This window comes from Heterodontus francisci, chromosome 24 (genome assembly GCF_036365525.1).
Source record: "Heterodontus francisci isolate sHetFra1 chromosome 24, sHetFra1.hap1, whole genome shotgun sequence".
NCBI lineage: Eukaryota > Metazoa > Chordata > Chondrichthyes > Heterodontiformes > Heterodontidae > Heterodontus > Heterodontus francisci.
Window position 1 is genome coordinate 62056223 of NC_090394.1, and position 20886 is coordinate 62077108.

A 20886-nucleotide genomic window follows, 5' to 3' on the forward strand; every position below is an offset into this window, starting at 1 on the left:
TAAGAGAGAGAGAGAGAGAGAGAGAGAAAAGGAAAAGAGAGAGAGAGAGAAAAGGGAGAGAGAAAAGGGAGAGAGAAAAGAGAGAGAGAGAGAGAGAGAGAAAAGGAAAAGAGAGAGAGAGAGAGAGAGAGAGAAAAGGAAAAGAGAGAGAGAGAGAAAAGGGAGAGAGAAAAGGGAGAGAGAAAAGAGAGAGAGAGAGAGAGAGAAAAGAAAGAGAGAGAGAGAGAGAGAAAAAGAAAGAGAGAGAGAGAGAGAAAAGAAAGAGAGAGAGAGAGAGAAAAGAAGAGAGAGAGAGAAAAAGAAGAGAGAGAGAGAGAGAGAAAAAGAAAGAGAGAGAGAGAGAAAAAGAAAAGAAAGAGAGAGAGAGAGACAGAGAGAGAGAGAGAGAGAGACAGAGAGACAGAGAGAGACAGAGAGAGAGACAGAGAGAGACAGAGAGACAGAGAGAGAGACAGAGACAGAGACAGAGACAGAGAGAGAGACAGAGACAGAGACAGAGACAGAGACAGAGACAGAGACAGAGACAGAGAGAGAGACAGAGAGAGAGACAGAGACAGAGACAGAGACAGACAGAGACAGAGACAGAGACAGAGACAGAGAGGAGAGAGAGAGAGAGAGAGAAAAGGAAAAGAGAGAGAGAGAGAGAGAGAGAGAGAGAGAGAAAAGAGAGAGAGAGAGAGAGAAAAGAGAGAGAGAGAGAGAAAAGGAAGAGAGAGAGAGAGAAAAGAGAGAGAGAGAAAAGGAAAAGAGAGAGAGAAAAGGGAGAGAGAAAAGGGAGAGAGAAAAGAGAGAGAGAGAGAGAGAGAAAAAGAAAAGAGAGAGAGAGAGAGAGAAAAAGAAAAGAGAGAGAGAGAGAGAAAAAGAAAAGAGAGAGAGAGAGAGAAAAAGAAAAGAGAGAGAGAGAGAGAAAAAGAAAAGAGAGAGAGAGAGAGAAAAAGAAGAGAGAGAGAGAGAGAGAGAAAAAGAAAAGAGAGAGAGAGAGAGAAAAAGAAAAGAAGAGAGAGAGAGAAAAAGAAAAGAGAGAGAGAGAGAGAGAAAAAGAAAAGAAAGAGAGAGAGAGAGAAAAAGAAAAGAAAGAGAGAGAGAGAGACAGAGACAGAGAGACAGAGAGACAGAGAGAGACAGAGAGAGACAGAGAGAGACAGAGACAGAGACAGAGACAGAGACAGAGACAGAGACAGAGAGAGGAGAGAGAGAGAGAGAAAGGAGAGAGAGAGAGAGAGAGAGAGAGAGAAAGGAGAGAGAGAGAGAGAGAAAGGAGAGAGAAAAAGAGAGGAGAGAGAGAGGAGAGAGAGATCGAGATCGTTCCGAAGAAGGGTCACTGACCCGAAACGTTAACTCTGCTTCTCTTTCCACAGATGCTGCCAGACCTGCTGAGTGATTCCAGCATTTCTTGTTCTTGTTTCAGATTTCCAGCATCCGCAGTATTTTGCTTTTATTTTAAGGTTCTGTACAGCTGCAACATGACTTGCCAATTTTATACTCTGTGCCCCGACCAATGAAGGCAAGCATGCCGTATGCCTTCTTGACTACTTTATCCACCTGCGTTGCCACTTTCAGTGACCTGTGGACCTGTACGCCCATATCTCACTGCCTGTCAATACTCCTTAGGGTTCTGCCATTTACTGTATACCTCCCACCTGCATTAGACCTTCCAAAATGCATTACCTAACATTTGTCCGATTAAACTCCATCTGCCATTTCTTTGCCCAAGTCTCCAACCGATCTATATCCTGCTGTATCCTCTGACAATCCTCATCATTATCCGCAACTCCACCAACCTTTGTGTCGTCTGCAAACTTACTAATCAGACCAGCTACATTTTCCTCCAAATCATTTATATATACTACAAAGAGCAAAGGTCCCAGCACTGATCCCTGCGGAACACCACCAGTCACATTCCTCCATTCAGAAAAACACTCAGTCTTCTGTGACGGAGTCAGTTCTGTATCCATCTTGCCAGCTCACCTCTGATCCCGTGTGACTTCACCTTTTGCACCAGTCTGCCATGCGGGACCTTGTCAAAGGCTTCATTAAAGTCCATATAGACAACATTCACCTCCATTCCCTCATCAATCATCTTCGTCAGAGACACACACACACACACACACACACACACAGAGACACACAGAGAGAGAGAGAGAGAGAGACAGAGAATGGCCATCCCATCAATCTAAACTGAGCATGAATCACTTCTAATTAAAATAGGCTTTCAGCATGGCTCTCTGATGTTGGATGAGCTGCTGTGAATGGATTTCCATGTGGAAGTAAATAAATATTCAGAGGGGATGGCAGTGCAGATTGTTTCAGTGCATCTCCCAGTAGCTGCAACTGGCAAATGTGTGCATTCAGTATAGGGACATTTAAGAGGAGAAAAATGGGGGAAAAAAGTTACAGCAGCTCCACTGCATTCAAACCTACTTTGTAAAATGACTGGGTTTCCTTCATAGCAGTGATCTCTTGACATAAAAGGTGTAGGTTGGCAATCTTTATTTAAAATTCAGCATTATGAAACTCACTATAGCTTCTGTTGTTGATAAAATATGAGTTTTATGGAGTATTGAATTAAAAACGGAGCCAGTTTAAGATTGAGATGTTTAAGACGTGATGATGTGCATTCCTCACCTCTTCTTAAACACTTTGTTCGCATGACATCCGTGGAAAGAGCAGAATCCTGAGACGTAATTTCCAGTCCTCTTGGGTTATCTCCAACAGCAGCTGAAATAAAGGAGGAAGCACAATATAGCTCAAGTCAATTCTTCCTTTTCTGATCAAAAATAAATTCAGCTAAACTTCAGCTCCTTAAAACAATAACCAAGACTGTTTAGTCATCAACAATACTATACTGGTTGAGATTCTGGACGTCTTCTTGTGGTAACTTCTGTACAACTCCAGTTTTTACAAACTTCTCCAATGGCTCAGTTGGTTAAAAGTGAGAAGTAGGCCATATAGATGAGCAAGGTTACATTGAATTTATAGCACAGAAACAGGCCATTCTGCCCAACTGCTCTATGCCAGTGTTTATGCTCCACACAAGCCTCCCCCTCCTTACCCTACTTTGTCTAACCCCCATCAGTGTATCCTTCAAATTCTTACCCCCTCCTGTGCTTATCTAGCTTGGGTCAATCACTAGCCTGTGCTATGCTAGCTCATCTAATAGGCAGCATTAGGGATGCTACAATCGGCCACAAGGATCCTAGATTAAAGAAGAGGGCTACTCCAGACGACCATCCAGCAACTCCTGCTGAATGTGCAGAGGCTGGGAGGGGGCGCAATCAGACTTAGGTGTGATGGCTCTTGTAGTGGAATGGCATACCGGCACTACTAGTCTAGTTTGCGCACAAAGGAAAATTGCTTAGATAGCCACATCAGACCTTTGGAATTTAGTTTCAGGAAAGATTATTTTGTAATCGGATTTTCTTCCAGGGTACACGACTGTGCTTCCTTGCAAGGAATACCAGCTATCACAAGGAAAGTTTCAGTAACTGTCGAATATTTTCAAACTAGGCTAGGATGTATGTCTGTGTCCAAGTTCTGCATCTCAAATGCTATTGAAGAGGTGTTTAGCTGGGACAAAAGGAAAGGAGGAAGGTTGGAGGGACAGGCAGCTCTGCCTGGTCTCACGTACCTCACCTGGCTGATTACGGTGACCTGGGGAACAGATCTATGAGACACGCTGTTGAACATTGTATCGAGTGTACACAAAGTACCCAAAACAAGGGAGATGGAGGATGATTTTGAAGTGGCGACTTCCATGGAAGCAGTCGGAGGCCCAAACCACTTTCATGTTTGATTCTTATTTGAATTTGATTGTTCTTTTCTGGCAGCTCGCCAATCAAACGGGGCCCGAAATTTGGTAGCACCATCGTGGAGCCCAGTTGGTCCAGGTAAGTAAAGAGTGGGGAGAGGGGTTGGGGGGGGGGGGGCGGGGGTAACTGAGACTGGCAACCTGTGGCGCAGCCCACGTAGAGTCAGACATTAGAGGGATCAAGTTTTGCATGGGTCAAGAAACGTATTATTGTATTATTGCTCCACCTGGCTTCACATATATTGCTTAAAATGCTTCTTTGGGCCAACCTGCAGTAGTGCCTTTAGGAATCACTGGTTAGATTGTTCTATGTCATGTTCCAATAGGAACAGTTTGTGTTGGGCACATTCACCCATCAGCATTTCAAACTTGTATCAATGCCGACTGACGTTGTAACACCCCAGGCTAAGGGGGCTCCCACCTGCTTGCGGTGAGCACCTTGGCCCCACATTTCAATGATCTGACCAAATGGCATTGGCATAGATGTCGGCAGGAGTGAGTTCTGCACCACCATGTTCATTGAGCTACCATTCTGTTCCTGCCTGACAAGAACAATGAAAATTAGCCCCATAGTTAAAATAGGGAGAAAAAGAAAAGAAAACACTGCAAAATTCAGACATCTGAAACAAGGAAAATGCTGACAGTATACAGCAGAGATTGCAACTTCTGAAAAGCTTTGGCCACTTAAGCAAGACACCGGACTGCAACTGGTGTCCATGGAACCCGAGGAAAAATGAACACATTCAGGATAGGAGGTGGTAGAAAATAAGAAAAACACACTCCACTTTATTTCCCCCAGTCACAAACATGTTAAGTTCCCTATCTCAGCCATACTTCCCTGAGAGCGGAGCAGAGACCAGGTGGCTCCATTTCCCAACCCGATCCCACTAATCTCCAACTTCAATGCCGTTGGTTTTGGTAGCTGGTGACTTGACGGCCAGACTCAGGTGGTGGGCTCATATATAAATGCTACTGGGGGTCCTTGGACATCTATAGAACCCCAATGGCATTTTAACGAGAGCCTGAGTGGGGAGGCCACCATGTCAGCAGCTTGTGGAAAGGACAAAGAGGCCCTTCAGGAAAAGGATTTCTCCTCTGGGCTCCAGAAGGGGTGTCTTGGCCTCCACCCCAACCCCCTCACCAATGAGACCCTCCCTGCCATTTACCTGCAAGCTGGTAAGGGGACCACCTTCACCTGTCAACACCCACTCTGTCATCTTCCTGCCTATTCCAAGCGGGAAGTCAAATGGCATCACTTAAATTAGGCCCAGAAGTTAAAACACACCAGGCTTGAAACATGGGATAGCAAATGTATCCCATCCTCCCAAAACTCCAATTTCATCCTCACCTAGAAGTAGAAGGAACGGCAGGGAAGAAAATCATCCTCGATTACTCTCATGCACCCTTCCTAGTGGCACAATTCAGAACTGCACTGACAGAGTGCCGGGTTTGGGTTTCCTTAACTGTCATCCCTTTTGACGCATGGAGCTAAAAATAAACGAGGTAAGAAAAATAACTTGAAACAAAAAAATGTTTTAAAAAGAGGAAGAACAAAAACCACATGTTATGGTTTTGGTTCTGCGCCTTCAGTCAGCTTTCCTTTTTGTGAGTCTTGAAATGAGTGCTGGTAACGATTATTTTAGGCCTCAACGTTCTCCCACCCTTCAACAACCCATCGCCGTTTAGCAAGATGCTTCCTCCTGGTGGGTGATCTCAGTAGCTGGAATGATTTCACATCACTAAAGCCAGACAGTGCTGAGTGACCAACTCACCTCTTTTTCTGCTTTTTGCTTTTATATCAGATGGGGCAATGGAATCCTGGCAGGTGGTTTCAACATCTGTGGAATAAGTGCCGTAGCCTGGTGCTAAAAGATTAAAAAGCAGAGTTTAAGAATAATTATTACTATCATCAGCCTATCAAATGGCATGAGATAATAACTTATGCTGCTACATACAACTTGTGGGGGAAGTTCAAGCCTAGAGCCTATAAATATGAAATAGTCACTAACAAAATTGACAGGGAATTCAGGAGAAAGTGCTTTACCCAAAGAGTGGTTAGAGTGTGGAACTCACTTTCACAGGATGTACTTGGGGCTAATAGTATAGATGCATTTCAGGGGAAGCTAGATAAGTACATGAGAAAGGAAGTTAATAGAAAGATAAGTTGATAGGGGGAGATGAAGGGAAGTCGGAGTAGACTTGTGTGGAGCATAAACACTGGCAAAGACCCATGAATGAAGTAAAACCAATTATCGCACAGGCCTGCTTGACAGCACGTTGAGTTCTCGACAACAGACTAAGCTTGCATCGAATGTTCAGCACAGAAACAGGCCATTTGGCCACATGATCCATGGTCCTGGCTGGCCTTCCACATTCTACCCTCCCAAAACCTGACACCATCCAAATCTCTGCTGCCTGTGTCCTAACTCGCACCAAGACCCATTCACCCATCACCCCTGCGCTCACTGACCTACATTGACTCCCAGTAAAGCAATGTCTTAATTTAAAAATTAGCAGTCTTGTTTCCAAATCCCTCCATGACCTCGCCCTTAACTCTATAACATCCTCCAGTGCTACAACCCTCAGATATCTGCGCTCCTCTAATTCTGGCCTCTTGACCATCCCTGATTTTAATCGCTCTTTGCTTTCAACTGCCAAGGACTCGAGCTCTGAATTCCCTCCCTAAACCTCTCTACCTCTCACTCCTCCTTTGAACCACTCCTTAAAACATACTTCATTGACCAAGCTTTTGGTCACCTGCCCTAACATCTCCTTATGTGGCTCAATGTCAGATTTGTTTGATAACACTCGTGAAGTACCTCGAGATGTTTTACCACATTAAAGGCGCTATATAAATACAAGTTGTTGTTCTGGTAGTAAGTACCCAGAGACTGGTTTGATTCTGGAAAAAAGAGGTTTCTCCAGAATACCCTATTGGATTTATTAGCGATTATCTTATATTTATTATCTCTACATTTGGACGCCCCTACAAGTGAAAACATCAACTAAAATCTCTTTTGAAAAGATGTGTATGCCCTGTGCATACTTTACATTAGACTCATTCATAGTCCTTTTGCTTGTAAACATCTGATTATCTCTTAACTAATGGAAGCTAGTGGATATAATTTTCATGTCACATGTACAGCTAACAGGTGGTGGATAAAGTGTTCTTTACATCCACCGGATAATGTAGATGGAAAGCCCGAATGATTTTTATGGTCGAGTTTCATTGTAATATCAACGATACGATGCCAGGGATATTCAGGCAGGACAGCAGGGTAGGAATTCAAGCAGAACCGCTGCTATTTAAAGGTAGCCCACACTTTTTAAAGGGGAGGTGCATTTTTTGATTGGTAAACTTTGGAGTTGTTTTCTTTTCATGCTGAGAGTAGATGATGATTGCAGGGCACCCCGGATTTTTACATGGTGCCATGGAGAATCATTCCCAGTGATGAGCATGTGCAAAATAGCACAGCAACAGTGGAGAAAGAGGGTCATTAATGTCAATGCAAGCAGCATAACTCCCAGGACATGGTCGCCGTGTTGGAAGAGGAGCTGTTAAGGTAAAACAAACATTCATATCTCTCTTAATCTCTGCTAAGCCACGTGCCTAGGACTAAAACAAGTATAGGTGGGTGGGCTTCTTGACCCCTTGAAAATTGCATTAGGCGGGTCTTGGGCATTAATAGAGCAGCAGAGATGCCCCAGATTTTCAACTGCTGCCTGCCAGTTCCTCTTACAAGAAATGGGCGGTCGGCAGTTGACAATCACTCCAGCGATGTCATCCCTCGAACCAAAGGAGTTTGCATCTGAAATTGTGAATCATTGTGTTGTATAAATTGCAATTTATGAGCAGATGGGATTTTGGAGGGTCTTTAACTGTTTTGCACCTTAAGCTGAAAATTGCCGCATCTTTCTCACAAACTATCAAGTAGCAGTAACATAGCTGTAGGTATAGAGGTGAGTAAGAATGAGGTTAGTCCAATTGATCAAAGGACTCAGCTTAGAGGATGGTCCTGCAATGCAGCAGACTGTCTTTTGCCTCCAAACTAACATAGGCCCATATACACTCATTACTTGTGAAGAAACTTACAAGCAGCGTTGTTTAACGGAGTGCTTCTGACTGTCACTTCTTGTGTTTCGAGGAGCATTTCTTCATCTATAAAAAGGTACAGAAAGGGGATCAAAAAGCTATTGACACTCAGCTTTATAATGTCCAGAAAGGAATTCTGGTGGCAATCATTCTTGGGTGAATTCCTCAGGACTTGTCCCACTGCACTGCCATAACTGCAGTGGAGGCTGGGCAGAAAGATCGTTTACGAGGAAATTCACCCTATGATTCCATTATTACCGATATCTTGCATTTGAAAACCAACATAAAACACTGCACGCTGCTGAAGTACATACTACAGCAGATGCTTTGGGGTCCTGAGCGCTATTACTCGCAAGGACAAAAACTTCAAGATCAAACCGAATTTGGAAAGAAGACATTGAAATGAATAGAATGAAAATCAGGTATGTTCTGTAGAGGATAATTGATATTAATCACTTCAGTGCACAGTTCACTTATTTTCAGAAAGGTCATTTTTGTTACTTGAAGAATTTTTAATCCCCTCCTGCACCCTCTGCTCTTTTTCCACATTAACCCACTCCCAGCACTGTTCTGCAGTTTGATACTGGGAAGCATGAGAGAGCAGTCTCAGGGTTACACCCCCTCCAATTATCCCTTGCTTCCTATGGGAAATAGCTCACTGGATTCTACAGTAGATATATTATATTCAATGTTTAAAGTTCTTTGAGACAAAAGTTAGAATTTTGCAGAAAACGTCAAAAAAAAAAACTTTTGTAATAGGTAGATAAACTTACCAAAATATTGCTCCAGTGCTATTGTGTTTAGTGGCCGTGGATCCTGTAAATATTTTAAAATTCCTTCTGTACAATAAAAAGATAGCACATTTGTTAATTCACTTGGAGACTGTTGAACCATGTTTAACTAATTCATTCCTAAGCTCCAGCTTAGAAAGATTGCGAAGGAGAGAACTGGTCAAAACAATAAAACTCACCAATTCCAACATCATATTGTTCGCAACTTCTCCCCAGTTCACAGAAATCCTCTAAAATATCTGTGTATAGATCGTTATGATTATCAAGACCTGCGATGGGTAGGAAAAAGAACACTCAGCTGTGTTTGTGCCCGAGATCAAATCCTCACAATTTCGAAAAGCAGCAAAAATGCTTCTTTAATCTGCCACACTTCGGATTGAAGGGAAAAACTCTCATCTGATGCATGTTGGTTATGTATGAAGGAGAATAAAATTGAACCAAACAAAACAAAGGAATAAAGAGGAAGGAGAGTGATCCCACGCAGTATGGAATGACAAAGAGACAGATGAGCTGCCCAGCAGGACAATTGAATTACCTCCCCGTTCCCGTCAAAAACTCGCCCACCGCTATTTCTACTCAAGATCCAACTCGGGTTGCAAATGCATCTGGCAGAAAGACCATGGACTTTAGCTTCATGAATAAATTCAAATATGGATGCAGCTACATCATTTTCCCCCTTGCCGCAATCTTAACTGGCTGAATGAGAAGCCCGCCCAGCAGCAAACCCACCGAGTGAACCCACAGAGGATTGGTCTCACTAACTGACTGATATAACCGGAAGCTGAATTTAAAAGGTGCTCTCCTTCCTCTTTATTCCTTTGTTTACTTGTTTTCTTCCCTTCATACATAATCAGCATTCACCTAAAGGCAATCCAGTCATTAGGATCAGTATGCCATGGTGTGTAATGCATTTCCATGACAGTCCTGAGCTTCCAGTTTGCTTCTTGCTGTTCCATAGCTGATGCTAAGTGCGTACTCTCCTCTCAGCATCAGTGCCAGCTCCCATGGCTCATCCTCAAATCCCTAGCTTCTACCAAACGCCCCTCTTGAACCTCCTGTTTTCACTGCTCTGTTCCCTGAATCTCCCACTACCGTTTCTCTTTTTCACATAACCTAAGCTAGCACCTCACCGGAGGACTTGAGAGAGTGTTGCATTACCCCAGGCTTGTCCTTTGGCTTAGCAGCACGAGGGTGAATTGTCAAAGTATGCTCGGTGAGTTGCTGCAGTGCCTTGTGTAGGCATACTGCAGCCACAATGAGCTAGTTGTGGTGGGGGTGGGGGGGGGGGGGGGGTGGGTGGATATTGAGTTCAGTGGCAAGGTCCCCATCAATCATACTGCTTTATCATGGCCGTGTTGAGCTTCTTATGGGTTGTTGTAGCTGCACCCAAAAAATTGAGTGCTGGGTTTTGAATCACAGTCCTAACCTGAGCCTTTTGGAGTCTCTGGGGAGTCAGGAGGTGACTCAGTGGTGGTGGAGCTATTGAAAGTTGGGGGGGGGAGGTGGTTGGGTCATTTCTTGTTGGAGATGGTCATTGCCCAGCACTTCTGTGGCATAAATGTTGTCCGTCATTTGTTAACTCTTGCCTGGATATTGTTCAGCTCTTGCTATAAGCGGAGATGGACTGCTTCATTACCAGAGGAGATGTGAATGGAGATCAACACTATAGGGTCATCAGCTCCTCACTTTATAATGGAAGAAAGCTCCTTGATAAAGTAGCAAAAGATAGTTGTGCCAAGGGCTTTGACCTGAAGAATTCCTTCAGGAATGTCCTGCAGCTATAGTGTCCTGGACAATCATGACCATCGGCGTATGTCAGGTATAACTCAAGATATGGACCGCCCATGAGTGTATGTCCTAAACAATAGCGTAACATTGAAAAATGACCACTATGAAGTTCAAAAATTAGCAAAGAAAACAAATGATTGTACGGTGGAAACAAGTTTTAGTCTACAATATGCAACAGATCACTTGCATTATTTAACAGGCTGTGTGCAAAACAGCAGAATGCAAAGAATCCTCCACAAATTAATTTCCACAGCTATCTCAAAACATGCCTGGTTCTGCTTGTGCAGAAATGCTTTTAAAGAAACTGCCTACAGATGCATTTCACTGATTAGATGCGTGATTCTCTTATTTCCTAAAAGCTGCTAGAGCAGAGACCTGTCCCACAAGCTGCTTCTCCATTCTGGCTGCAGGTGCTGGGCACAGCCATCTGTGCAGAGTGATGTTCCTCCTGAAGTGAAGCCAAGTAGCTGTGGTCTTTCAGTGATGGTAACTCAATGGTGCAGTTTTGGTTTCTCATGTCTGGGAACAAAATTGAAGATCACAGCACAAAATATCAGCATTATGAGATCAAACGCTTCGGAGCAGACGATAAACTTGGGCAGAGCAATGTGGATTTGCTGAACTGAAACTCCTTTAATTATAACACAGGAGAACTTGGCAAAAAAAACAAACATTTTTGTAATACAATGATACAAAACACACTGAAGTGAAACTGAAAATAATTGAGACAAATTACACTTGTTTTACACCCAGGTCAAGTCCAAACATGCTTTCCTCAATGCAATCAATAACCAGCAAGGGCAGCAACTGACTACAGAGTACACAACCTGTTATATAAAAAAAAGTGCATTTTTGTCATGACATTGCAAACAGGAAACATGACATTTGTTAGCAATTCTGCTTAAAAATTTATCATCTTGTTCTCGCCCTAGACAGGAACAAAGTGATGCCCTGGTCTCTGTTGAGGAACTTGTTTGGATTTCCTTTAACTTCCAACCTAATAGTATTGAGTCTTCCTCCAGAGTCTGAGCCATAAGTTTGTGGAATGGGGTAATGTGGAAACTCACTCTCGAGATATCAGTAATATATTAAATCCAGGGTAATGCTCTCCTCTGACATGCTATTGAATAAAATGTGACATTACTTCAATCCAGATAATTCTATTCAGTATCACTGCAGTTCTATTTTCCGGAGTTAACTGTGAAAGCCCACTAAATACCCACTGTTACAAAGTAAATCTGGTCAAAAATGCTTCAGCTATACAAAGCTCTGGTTAGACCGTCCCTGCAGCACTGTGAGCAGTTCTGGGCACCACACCTTAGGAAGGATATATTGACCTTGGAGGGAGTGCAGCATAGGTTTACTAGACTGATACCTGGACTCCAAGGGTTAAATTACAAAGAAAGATTAAACAAACTAGAGTTGAATTCCCTGACATTCAGTAGATTAAAGGGTGATTTAATCAATGTTTTCAAGATATTAAAAGGGAACAGATAGGGTTGATAGACAGAAACTATTTCTGTTGATTGGGGAGTCTAGGATGAGAGGGCACGGTCTAAAAAATTAGAGCCAAATTTTTCAGGAGTGAAGTTAGGAAACACTTCTTCACGCAGAGGACGGTAGAAGTTTGAAACACTCTTCCACAAGCAGCAATTGACTCTAGAACAATTGTAAATTTTAAACCTGAGATTGATAGATTTTTATGAAAAGGTATTACAGCTATGGAGCAAAGACCGATACATGGAGTTAGGTCGCAGATCAGCCATGATCTCATTGAATGGCCTCCTCCTGTTCTTATGTTCTGACTCACCTTACAATCTCCACCTAATTATGTTGTGCAGAATGGTACTGGTCGAAGTTCTAACACAGTAATCCATCTCAAAGTTGAATTAACATTGACTCAATGGTTTAAGATTAGCTGTTGGTTTATGGGAATAGCTCAACCCACCAACATATCACTATTGTAAAGCAGTTAGTCTACATGTAAATTTTGAGCTATTATTAAATTTTAATCGGACTTCCTATTCTGATACCATCCCTTCACTTCCCTTAAATTAACCTTCAAACAGGCCTACCATTCTGGCCCATAGTCATACTGTCCTAACATAATAGAATGATCATACTATGTCTTCCTGGGTTCTTCATCTCAATACTGCTATTAATAGAAAGTGAATAAGAAGTTACTTCTCCAGAGATACAGGGCTAATCGAACACTAGCTTTAACTGCTCTCTCACAGATCCTACTGACTGTTTACAGAGTACCATTTGCTGGGGCTGGGGGCGAGTGTCGAGAACAAATCTAGGTTTCATACTCTTGGCCAGGTAATGATGCATAGTATAGGAATGCTAAATTTACTGAGACAGAAATGTTTGTAATAATGATGAAGTGAAACAACTTGAAATGCTGGGAATCTGACATAAAAGCATAAAATGCTGAAAATATAAAACAGCATCTGAAAACAGAAAAGATAGAGTAATTTTTTTAAAAAATCAACTTTACACATGAATGTAATTTATCCTGCATATTTTTGGGAAAGCGGCAATGACAAAAATAACCGTTGCCTCACTTATTTGAAGAAATTCAATTCCACCTTTATGTGCGTGGCATGCCATTAACAAGATGATTTCAATATATACATTTCAACCAATAAACTGGTTACACTAATTAATGGGAGCTGCAAACAGAATAGAGCAAAATTCACTGGACTTGGCTATTCTTCTAACAGTAGAGTGGAGTGTTGTTCAATTACATCCATGGTGCCATTAGTAACTTGGTTCCAGTTTTGAAGTACTCCAAGGAACACATGCACCTGAAAAAAAACATTCTGAAAACTTATGCTCCATAGGGGCGTCGGACTACATAGAACTTTTACAGATCACTGGCTAGGCCTCAGCTACAGTATTGTGTACAATTCTGGGCACCACACTTTAGGAACAATGTCAAGGCTTTAAAGAGGGTTCAGAGGTAATTTACTAGGATGATACAAAAGCAAAATACGACAGATCATGGAAATTTGAAATAAAAAACAGAAAACGCTGCAAGTTCTCAGCAGCTCTGGCAACCTCTGTGGACAGATAAATAGAGTTAACATTTCAGGTCGGGCAGAGTTCTGATGAAAGGTCACATGGACCTGAAACATTAACTCCGTTTTTCTTTCCACAGATGCTGCCTGACCTGCTGAGTATTTCCAGAATTTTCTGTCTTTACTAGGGATGAGGGACTTCAGTTATGTGGAGAAATTGGAGAAGCTGGGATTGTTCTCCTTAGATCAGAGAAGGTTAGGAAGGACAGACCTAAGAGAGGTCTTCAAAATTATGAGGGATTTTTGATGGACCAAGTAGGGAGAATGCGTTTCCTCTGGCAAATGGGTCAATAACCAGAAGTCATAGATTTAAAATAATTGGCTAAAGTAGTAGAGGGGAAATGAGGGCCACACAGAGTGTTATGATGACCTGGAATGCAATACCTGAAAAGGGTGGTGGGATCAGATTCTATAAGAATTTTCAAAAGACGATATGTATTTGAAGAGAACTAATTTTACAGGATTATGGGGAAAAGCTGGGCTGCAGGATTAAACTGGACAGCTCTTCCCAAGTGTCGGCACAGGCACTCCAGACCAAGAATCTGTGATCTCCAGTGCTGTTTAGTTGAAGTCTATTAGCTGAACCATGCTCACTGGGGAAGGATTAAATCACAAGCATTCTCACTCCTTTTGTTACTAATTTATGCTACTCATTTGCATGACATATACACACAGACTGCAAATAGAGCACCAATCATGTAGGTGCAGATAAAGAAATGTCATGGGTGAAAAGGCATCAATGCATGAACAAACGGTGATTGTAACCACGTGCAGCCTCATCTAGAATAGCAGATGTGCTTAACAGTGAAATCATTTCAACATAAATCCTTGCTTGTCATGAGATCACAGAATTATTACAGCACAGACGGAGGCTATTCGGCCCATCGTGTCTGCACCTGCTCTCTGAAAAAGCAATTCACCTACAGCCATTCCCCAGCCTTCTCCCCATAACCGTGCACATTCTTCTTTTCAGATAACAGTCTAATTCTCTTTTGAATGCCTCGACTGAACCTGCCTCCACCACACTCTCAGTGCATTCCAGACCTTAAACACTCGCTGCGTGAAAAAGTTTTTCCTCATGAAACTTTTGCTTCTCTTACCAAATATTTTAAATCTGTGCCCTCTCGTTCTCGATCCTTTCACGCATGGGAACAGTTTCTCTCTGTCCAGACTGCTCGTGATTTTGAATACCTCTATCAAATCACCTCTCAGCCTTCTCTTCTCCAAGGAAAACAGTCCTAACCTCTCCAGTCTATCTTCATAACTGAGGTTTCTCATCCCTGGAACTATTCTCATGAATCTTTTCTGCACACTCTCCAATGCCCTCACGTCTTTCCTAAAGTGCGGTGCCCAGAACTGGACGCAATACTCCAGCTGAGGCCAAACTAGTGCCTTATACAAGATCAACATAACCTCCCTGCTTTTGTATTCTATGCCCCTATTAATAAAGCCCAGGACACTGTAAGCTTTATTAACCACTCTCTTAATCTGTCCTGCCACCTTCAATGACTTATGCACATATACAGCCATGTCCCTCTGCTCCTGCAACCCCTTTAGAATTGTACCCTTTGTCTTATATTGTTTCTCCATGCTCTTCCTACTAAAATGAATCACCGCAGTTCTCCGCATTGAAGTTCATCTGCTACTTGTCTGCCCATTCCACCAACTTGTCTATGTCCTTTTGAAGTTCTACACTATCCTCCTCACAGTTCATATTGCTTCCAATAATAGAAATTAATAAATGGAGTTATACATAATATTTTGAGTTCAGCTTACAGAGAAGACAGAATTGAATCGACTTTTGTAAAGGAGGTAGCCTATTAACCAAGGGCAAGTGAATTCAAATATTGGAATTCCTCCACTATTAGTTAAATCTCACAACAGCCGAATACACAATAAACAGCTTCTGACTAACAAATTCCTCTGAGTTTCACCAACTCGCATGCTTATCAGCCTCAGTTCTGGCATTGTCATTTCCCCCTCAGTTCTTAAATACTTGCCTAGCTGAACTACAGTAATAGCACCAGTCTGATGTTTAATTTATAACATACAAACCTTATTTATTGCATACATTTTTTTTTTTATACATTTGGGGCTTGTGTCAAACAGGTACTTTAATGTATAAAAACAATTTATTTTTAAATCTAGCCATCTTTGTTTATTAAAGATAATCTAGGAGGTTATGAACCTGCGATGCGCACAGCCAAATAGAAATAGGTAATTTCCACTTAAATTCCATACAAAGTGGACTTTCCAAGGCATACTGCTTTATATCCTCAGTTTCAGTTTCTAACTTGATTACATCCTGTTCTCTCAAGCCTTCTACTTTCATCAACAAACAATTCTATCAACTTATTTCAGAGTTATTAAAGGCCATTCTTAGTTTGGGATTTGAGGTCTTATTAAGCTATTATTCCCTTTCATGGATGTCAGACTATAAGAAACAATGGAATGGAAAAAGGCCATTCTGCCCATCAAACCTGTGCCTTTGTAAATAGGGTCCATGATCAGCTAAACTGCACCCTATGTGACGTATTTAATCTGCTGAGGGAAACTGTGAAATTTCTTCCTGATCTCCGGATGCATTTTAGTAAACCTTCAGGACATTGATCTGATCTTACATTTGCTTTCCGTAGAGGTTATTTCCCTGGTTTCAAGATTTTAGGAACCACTGTGTTCAATCCATCACTTGAACATTTTTGTCTAATTCTGATCACTTTTAAATCACAAGCTTAACCAGATATTTTCATACTGAATAAATACATTCAGGAAATGGTCAATAATGACAGACAAATCATTTTCTTTTTCCAACCTTAGCTATAGGACACCAATGTGTGGTGTTTGTCTGATTCACATTTCACATTCCAGTGAGCCTAGCCTTCTTTCACTGTCCACTGGCCCAGTAATGATGTTATTTCAAAATTGTACAGTGTCATAATAGGTATCCTCTTCATACCATTTACAAATATTAAGTAAAATTACACAGAACGTACAACACAGAAACTGGCCATTCAGCCCAAATGCTCCATACAAGTGTTTATGTCCCACATGAGACTCTTGCTACCCCTCTTCATCTAACTCCAACAACATATCACTCTAGTTCTTTCTTCCTCATGTGTTTAAATGCATCAATGTTATTCACTTTAATTACTCCCTCTGGTAGCAAATTCCACATTCTAACCACTCTCTGGCTAAGGAAGATTCTTCTGAATTCCCTACTGAATTTATTAGTGACCATCTTACATTTATTGCCCCTAGTTTTGGACTCCAAAAGTGGGAGCATTTTCTCCACGTCTACTATTAAATCCCTTTCATAATTTTAAAAACCTCTATCAGGTCAGCCCTCAGACTTCTCTTTTCTAGAGAAAAGAGCCCCAGCCTGATACATCTTTCCTCATAGGCATAACCTCTCAAGTTCTGGTATCATTCTTGTGAATAGAATGAGCAAGAGGTCCAGAATAAACTGCTGCAAGCCCCTACTCATCATTGCCACTCCAGGCAGCAGGGTTCCATTTATTATAATTTGCTAAGCAAACTTTCAATCTAGCTAAAGGCCTGCTCGGGTATGCCATTGAAACCCGACTCGGGCCCGACAGAATCCAACCCGAACCCGACCCGGGCACAAGTCCTTTGATTTGTTCCTGCGCCCGACCTGACCTATCAGAATGAAGTTAATTATATCAAAGAGGTTGTGCTCTACCTTGGATGGAATGGAGACGTTCACTGGCTCACTGCAGACTAGTGCGGAGTCCGGATGCACATTTCCTGCCTTGACATCCTGGCTGTTCAAATTTTGAAGCTTTTCCCTCCCTGAGCAAAAGGGAGCACCGCGTCCAACCCAGCCAGTCCCAACCTGAGCCTCAAAGCCGGACCCTGAAGAGAGACCCGACCTGAACCAGACACATGTCGTCGGCTCTGGTAGCCATGCTCTAAATCCAGCTATCTAATTTACTATTCATCCCATGAATGTTACAGTAAAAAAGGGTAAAATGGATGCAAAATACTCCCCCTTAATAAAATATATAAGTCCATTTCAGTATCTAATATTCAGGAGCTCCATTGAAAGGTGTGGGTACTCTGCCTGGCAGCTGATGCCAGAAAAGTGTGCTACCTGTAGAGAATGCAGAGTAATCAGGTAGGAGGGAGCTTTACCATGGCCGAGCAGTCTGGATCAACCACCAGGTAAGCTTGAAATCCCATCTCTAATCACTTTCAATAGAACTGCTTCAAATCTACAGTCAGCAACATCACAAAGTGGAAAGCAGTGAAGAGGAGACTCAATCTAAAATGCTATTTGATTTTTTTTATAATGCTTTATGAACTTTTTTTAATCCATTGATTGAACAAAACTCTGGGTCAGAACTCCCCCAGGAACAATATCTTCAAGTAAACAATTATTATTTTCATAGCTTTTTACACTAGGATTGTTACATATAGCAAGCATCATCACCATAAAGACTGTAGTGGTTCAAGAAGAAAACTTACCATCACCACAAATTGCAGTACTGCAGCAGCACCCACATGCAATGATAAAATATTTAAACTTTCCTATTACACATGTTCCTGTTAAACAAAGTTCAACTAAGGTTAATTTGAACACTGGTGAATCAAACCATTCTTGAGTTTAAAACAGCTTTGTGAATTGATTATTTTATGAAAGTATAGGGGATTTTCAATATAGTGGCTAGTCACTCTGGAAAGACATGTGGGAGCTTGCATGCTCTAATAGGCATGTTAAAGTACACATCACATGCAGTGGCCCACATTTTAAAAAAACATTCGGACCCCTCAGAGTCAAAGAGCACGTTAAATTATCACCTTTACCCCAAGGTACAAAATTAATAAAAGAAAGCAATGTATTTCACCTCATAGCACGTGTAATATTGTTAAGATAAAATTGTTGTTTTTATTTTCACATGACAACGGCACTTCTGTAGTGTCAAAGATAATGCACTAAGATAAGCCAAAATTTGGATACGGTCATGCAGGCCCCCACCTGCCTAGAATGAGGCCTCCTGGGGAGGCGGTCGCGTAGTGGTATTGTCACTGGATAGTAACTCAGAGACCCAGGGTACTGCTCTGGGGACATGGGTTCAAATCCCACCACAGCAGAAGGTGGAATTTGAATTCAATTAATAAATCTGGAATTAAAAAGCTAGTCTAATGATGGCCATGAAACCATTGTCAATTGTTGTGAAAACCCATCTGGTTCACTAATGTCCTTTAGGGAAGGAAATCTGCTGTCCTTCCCTGGTCTGGCCTACATGTGACTCCAAACACACAGTAATGTGGTTGACTCTTACATGCCCTCTGAAATGGCCTAGCAAGCCACTCAGTTGTATCTAACCGCTAGCACTGTGGGTGTACCTACCCCACATAGACTGCAGCGGTTCAAGAAGGCAGCTCACCGCCACCTTCTCAAGGGCAATTAGGGATGGGCAATAAATGCTGGCCTGGCCAGTGACACCCACATCCCATGAATGAATAAGAAAAATTAATTTTGCCACATAGACATTAAATTTCAAATTGTTGCTGGGAAGAAAAGGCCGGTGACAAGGAGTTGCCAGGCCCGTGGCTGGAAAGACATTTTTACATATGAACAGCCAGTACTTGGAACAAAGGAGCTATCCCCTGCTCCAATACAATCCACAAACAGACATGGTCGAACCAGTTAGTCACATGACTAACCCACTTGGCAGTCTGGGTTTTTTCCTGAATTGTATAGTTTGAACCGAGAGTCTGCAGAAAGCGGTTTGCTCCTGGATTGAAAAGACCTCTCCTGGCTAGCTCTCCACAGCCTCTCTTGTCTGCTCCCATCTCTTTCTCACGGAACTCCAAAACCCACGGAAGACACATGAACCCCAAGACAGAAAAGTCTCCTACAGTGAACAAGGTTCAAGAAGAATACTGGGCCCCAACGAAAAGCAAGATCTACCTATAATCAAGGACTCTACACTGAGCTCGAAGAACTGTAACAATAACTCTTAGATATTGCCTCAAACTTTTCCACTTTATTTTTCTTCTGCTTTTTTCTGTCTCTATTTGCATGTGTGTACCGTGCATGCATGCTAGCGTGGGAACGTCATGTATCCGTAGGCATTAACTGAATTAGAGTTTAGAGCCTCAAACTTTTCCACTTTATTTTTTACCAAGTGATCATTGACAACGCAGCCGGCAGCTGACGTCATCAGACTGCACTAATCTGCGCACATGCGCAGATTGGCTCCTACTTTCTGCGCATGCGCTGTGTTCCACATTGCCAGGACTGGTTGGCGCATGCGCAGATGATGTCATCACGTAACGCGGGCAGAGAGCGGGGGTGGGGGAAGCAGGGAGAGCACGAAGACCTTGATGGTGACGGGTGCGCTCTCCTCCTCCCCGGCCCACTCGCTCCCCCCCCCACCAGCCCGCTCACTATCTCACCCCCCCCCCCACCGGCCTGCTCGTTATCTCCCTCCGGCCATTGTGTGCTGCCATTTGCTTAGTTTGCCTTTGTGTGATTATTTGAGCAGCGCCATCTTTAGTCCTGGCAGCTGTCTGACATTTTAGTGGCATAGGCTGCATTTGCACATGTGCCACTGCAGTAGTAGTGTTGTGAGCAAACGCAGCCTTTTTTTCTCCTGCTCTTTTCTGTCTCTATTTGCATGTGTGTATCGCGTAAGCATGCTAGTGTGGGCACATTATGTATCTGTAGGCGTCAACCAAATTAGAGTTTAAGTTTAATAAATTTCAACTTTTCTTTAAACCTAAGAAAACCTGTTTGTGCTGGTTTCTTTGCCTTATAATCGGAAAGTGGTGAACAAAGATTCATCAAGGGGGAGCTAAAAACATGGTATGTTTAAAATTAAACCCTGTTACAATAAGACCAGGTGAAGGCTGAAAGGGAACCCTAGACCTCTTTCTCACCTGGTCGTATCAATACTTTCAGCAGGAAAGCCCCAAATTACAGAAACTCCCAGATGGCAGCATGGGATGATTGCAGTGTGACAAGTTTACATAAGCACCTTCCATCATATACGTGGACGTAGGGTTTAGAACTATGAAAATGTAGACAGTATATATATGACGGTAATATTGGACTAAATTATGTCTGTGCCCTAATCCCATTACCCCTCCCCACCCCATCCTCCCATGCCCTCTAACCCCAATTCACCTAAAGACTATACATGGCCTTGACTCCCTGTTTGCATCATCAGATTAGCAAGGTCAACTAGTATTTTCTATTTAGTCTGACCCAGAGGTCTGCAATCTCTAGAGCCGCATGTGGTTCTTTAACATCTCACCTTTTCCAGTTGGATCGCATTAATATGAAAAAAAAGTGCA

The 20886-nt window shown here is 42.4% G+C and overlaps 1 protein-coding gene across 7 annotated transcripts in view; it reads right to left on the bottom strand.

Moving 5' to 3' along the window:
* Nucleotides 1–20886, bottom strand: part of ciita (class II, major histocompatibility complex, transactivator) — a 111870-nt gene that overhangs the window by 41721 nt on the left and 49263 nt on the right. For all 7 annotated transcript variants that reach the window (XM_068056383.1, XM_068056382.1, XM_068056386.1 and 4 more), the window contains 6 exons: nucleotides 10856–10999; nucleotides 8872–8961; nucleotides 8675–8740; nucleotides 7902–7967; nucleotides 5581–5673; nucleotides 2626–2718 (listed from right to left, as the gene is read on the bottom strand). In XM_068056383.1, coding sequence (XP_067912484.1) covers nucleotides 2626–2718; nucleotides 5581–5673; nucleotides 7902–7967; nucleotides 8675–8740; nucleotides 8872–8961; nucleotides 10856–10999 — 552 coding nt within the window. The remainder of the gene's footprint in view (nucleotides 1–2625; nucleotides 2719–5580; nucleotides 5674–7901; nucleotides 7968–8674; nucleotides 8741–8871; nucleotides 8962–10855; nucleotides 11000–20886) is intronic.